Source organism: Odocoileus virginianus, chromosome 14 (genome assembly GCF_023699985.2).
Source record: "Odocoileus virginianus isolate 20LAN1187 ecotype Illinois chromosome 14, Ovbor_1.2, whole genome shotgun sequence".
In the NCBI taxonomy this organism is placed as follows: domain Eukaryota; kingdom Metazoa; phylum Chordata; class Mammalia; order Artiodactyla; family Cervidae; genus Odocoileus; species Odocoileus virginianus.
In genome coordinates this window covers 14,351,822-14,356,235 of record NC_069687.1, presented here as the reverse complement: position 1 = coordinate 14,356,235, position 4,414 = coordinate 14,351,822, and the positions used below count along the sequence as shown (strand labels likewise).

Genomic DNA, 4,414 nt, shown 5'->3' with positions numbered 1-4,414 from the left:
TCTTCCTTTTTAATTGCAGCTTAGTCTGAAACAATGAGTCTCCAAGTCAATAATATTTGTCCCTTTTTGGCCACCTCATTGAACATGGTTGAATGTTGAAGATGGTTGGATGGCATCACATGAGTTTAAGCAAACTCTTGGAGATAGTGAAGGATAGGGAAGCCTGGCGTGCTGCAATCCATGGGGTTGCAAAGAGTCAGCATGACCGAGCAACTGAACAACAACCGAACATGGTAAGACACTCATGAGGCAGACGGTTGATCAGTTTGAAGAAAGATGCAGTTGCTGCAGTGGTTGCCACAATTTTGGCTACTCTGATTAGGCTCTCATATCCCCTCATTTTCTTAGTAGACACACCACGAATGGTAACTTAGTTGTTTCTGTGACTGTGTAAGAGATGAAAAGGACTAATTTTTTATCATGTGACACAAGCATGAACTCTAACATATTCTGAGAAATCAGACTTGCCAGATCCTACTTCTGGGTGGAACAGCGCCAGCCCTGGGTTCCAGGCCCATCTGCATAATTCATTCCCCCTCTAGGATGGCTCCCAAAACAGTAGTAATCTCATTGAGTTCAGTTCAGTCGCTCAGTTGTGTCCAACTCTTTGCAACCCCATGGACTACAGCACGCCAGGCTTCCCTGTCCATCACCAAGGGTGAGGACTAAAGGAAGAAGTAGGAATAAAGGAGAAGTGAGGAATAAAGGAGAAGTAGGGGTCTTAAATGACACCAAGGCTTTACACAATGATATTAATTAGAGGATACGGGAGAGGATTCAGAGGCAATTCAGGATATACATAGAGAGGGTGTCAAATACTAGGAAATGTTCTGTTTGTTCACCTGAATCTTAATCTCATTCAGTTACCTGCTAATTAGAAGGGATCAAATTGCATAACCACTCTCAGCCCTTTATAATCTTTCCCTCCAGCTTCACAAAAAAACACGTAGTGTGCTATTTTTCAAAATATATATATTATTTGTCTGGCCGCGTCGGGTCTTGGTTTTGTCAGGTAAGATCTTTCGTTGCAGTGACGGTTGGGCTCAGTATTTGTGGCATTCGGACTTAGCTGCTCTAGGCACGTGGGATCTTAATTCCCTGACAAAGGATAGAGCCCTTGCCCCCTGTGTTGTAAGGCAGAGTCTTTATTTTTTTTTTCAGTGAGAAGGTAGGTGTTTATTTGGCTTCTGCCCCAGTGCCACCTGCCCCTCCTCCCTCTCTCCGGTAGCTTCTGTGCTCCGAAATTCCTACCAGCCCTTAAGAGAGCAGTGCTTTTTAACCCTGCAGCTGGAGAGTCGAACAGTCTTGGCCACACGCCCCTCCTATTCACTTCACTACCGGGGTCAAAACGTGCAGGGGGAGGCACCTACCCTAGTTCGGTATCTTTCAAACTACATATTCATGCGCAGAAAATTTAATACGGTAGAATGAAATCTGTAATCAGTCTAAAAAATGAAGTAGATGGAAAAAAAATATGAGGCCTGCACACAGCAGAAGTAACTATTGTTAAACCTTTGTTTTGCACGTATTTTGCATACCTGTATACCGGGTTGCCATATAAAATGTGTTTCTTATAATGGGTCGTGGTTTTTAGAGAGTTAAGATTAAAAACACTCTGCCTCAATGACACAGGTGGTCAGGAGCCAAGCTCGGATGAACCCCAGGGCAGGCCAACCTTCCCATTCCCCAGCCAGGTGGGCCAGGCACTTGCGAAGTCTCCCGGCCAGGCAGTGGGCAGAGAGAGTCTCCCAGAACCGACCTCACGTGCTCAAAGTGGGGACACGTGTTTATTGAGTGTCCAGTCTCCACCTCTGGCTGGAGAGTGGGAGGCGAGTGTGGGGCCCTTTCCCCCAGCACCGCACATTGTGGGGGCGGGGGAAGGCGGGTGTCAGGAAAGCAGTGCCGATTCCTGGTGGCCCGCAGGCACAGTTTTCAGGCCCGAGAACGGTAACACACGGCACTCTCGCCCCCACCTGGCCCAACCCCAGCAGTCAGGGCTCAGTCGTGGAATCGCTGGTGTCTCTGAGGTTAGAGGGTTCCATTCAGGAAACGTGGGGGTCTTGTTCCCATCTTATCTCCCAAACACCCGGAGATGACTGCAGGGCTTCTCCTTAAGCCCGGAGTCGGCCTCCCCGCGGAGGTGGGTCTGTACTTGTGTCCAGGGCCCCCTGGTGCTCGCCGGCTGTCTGGGGACGACAGGTGTCCATGTGCACACACCTTCCCCCCCAGAATCCCACGGTACCTGTGGGGGCGGTGCTCAGCCTGGCTCAGGGGTGCTTCCACCGCGTGTGCTTCTGAAGCGTGTTCTGCTCCATGAACCGGCGCGGGCAATGCGGGCACTGGTAGGGGCGCTCCCCGGAGTGGACCCGGCTGTGCTGGGCCAACTCGCCCGCCTCTCGGAAGCGGCGAGGGCAGAGCGGGCAGCCGTGGGGCCGCCCGCCGCCTGCCAGGTGAATGGAGTGGTGGCGCACCAGATGGCTGGCCCGCTTGAATGCCTTCCCGCAGGTGTCGCACTCAAAGGGCTTCACCTCTGAGTGGGTGATGCTGTGTCGCTGCAGGTAGGACATGTACTCGAAAACCCGGGAGCACACGGGGCAGCTATAGCATTTTTTCTGGGCCGACGCCCCATCGGGCCCGGTCTCCCTCTGCGACTCCTCGTCCACCAGTACGGTGTACGGGACGCCCTGGGTGTCTATGAGCAGGTAGTGGTTGGGCCTGGAAGAAGAGGGCGAGGTCTGGGGACATCCTGTGGAGCAGGAAGGTCCGGGCTCTGGGGACCCGCCTGTCCGAGGGGGAGGGGCCTGCATGGCCTCAACGGAGTGAAACGCCAGGGGCCGGGGGGGGGGGGGGGCCGGCAGCACCAGCATCCGGATGGGTGGCTGAGGCCCGGTGCAGCAGCCTCTCGGGTCCGGGCGGCTCCTGATCGGCCCCGGGTTCCCCGCGTGGGTGCAGGCGGCGGCGGGCCGGGGGGCGTTCGGGGCGTCCCTCGGGAGCTGGCGGCGCCGAGCAGGGGCGGAGAGGACCAGGGGACGGAGAAGAGGGTCCAGGGCAGGGCAGTGGGGGCGGGGCGCCCCCAAGGCAGAGTCTTAATCCCTGGATCATCAGGGAAGTCCCCCAAGTTGTACTTTTCAACAAGGAAAAATGGAATTCTTTACAACTTCATGTGCATATGGGATGATCGTAACTTTTAAGGGTAAGTGTTTCAAAGGCTTCCCTTAAATAATTGGTGAAATAAGTGTCCCTGGAGAGGTGCGATAGACTTAAGGAGGTCAGGAAAGCATTTAGAGCCAGTCTTCAAGGCCAATGGCCTTTCATGTCTGTTCTGTTATCCTCAGGGTTAGGGATAAAAGAAAACAAAATACCCTTTGAACTAGGGTTCAAAATGGCATTATTTATGGATTATCAATTAGCAGGCTAAAGGCTAGAGAGACAATAGAGGATTCACAATTCTGTCTGTTAGTCCCCATAAACATAATAAAGATTTCAAATAGTTACCATTGCAACCAGGGGAATTGATTGTGTGGACAACAGACCTCATGGTTCTTGTTTACATATGTTTAGATGCCCCCCAGCTCATTGCCCGATGCCCTGTACAAGGAGAGCATCAATAATAGTGGCTGACATACTGCCAGCAGCTTTCATTTGTATAAAGTACTGAAAAGAAATGTGATCTGTTGTTACAGTTCCCTTGTGTGTGCTGTATGTACCGAGAGATAGAGGCCTCTATGGTTTCGACATCCTGGAAATGCATTCAAACAGCCACAAAAGTTATCTCACTGCTCAGCCTGTTCTTCTACAAAAATAAAACCATAGTGAAGGTTCATTTAATTAGGAAAATGTGAAGAAGGAAGATTTTGCTGGTGGAGACAGTAAATACAATAATCCAGATGAGATAATGGAGGAGAAAAATAGAGCCATGGAAGGTCCTTTAGAGGAAGAAGTATATTTCCACCAACAATACTAGATAGGGAAGCCAGTAGAATTGAGGAATAAAGGAGAAGTAGGAGTCTTAAATGGCACCAAGGTTTCACACAATGATATTAATTATAAGATATGAGAGAAGATTCAGAGGCAATTCAGGATATACATAGAGAGGCCTTCAACTACTAGGAAATGTTCTGTTTGTTCAACTGAATCTTAATTAAAAAAATTTTCTTATTGGGGGTAGAGTTGCTTTACAATGTTGTGCTAGTTTCTGCTGCACAATGAAGTGAGTCAGCTCTGTGGATGCATATATCCCTTCCCTCTTGGAATGCCTTCCAACATCCCATCCAAGTGCTCACAGAGCACCGAGCTCCCTGTGTGATACAGCAGGTTCCCACTAGCTATCTGTTTTACACATGGTGGTATGTATCAGTCCTCTTGCACTGTTGGTGGGAATGTAAACCGGTACAGCCGCTGAAGAGAACAGTGT

General features: G+C 50.4%; 1 protein-coding gene across 1 annotated transcript; it reads right to left on the bottom strand.

Moving 5' to 3' along the window:
* Nucleotides 1-2,267: 2,267 nt before the first annotated feature.
* LOC139038174 (zinc finger protein 581-like) lies at nucleotides 2,268-2,867 on the bottom strand. Its single transcript, XM_070476385.1, has one exon. The coding sequence runs from the start codon at nucleotides 2,865-2,867 to the stop codon at nucleotides 2,268-2,270; it is 600 nt and encodes a 199-aa protein (XP_070332486.1).
* Between the last annotated feature and the right edge of the window lie 1,547 nt (nucleotides 2,868-4,414).

Excerpts from the sequence above, each read along its gene's own strand:
- LOC139038174 (XM_070476385.1), bottom strand. The coding sequence starts at position 2,867 with ATGCTGGTGCTGCCGGCCCCCCCCCCCCCCCGGCCCCTGGCGTTTCAC.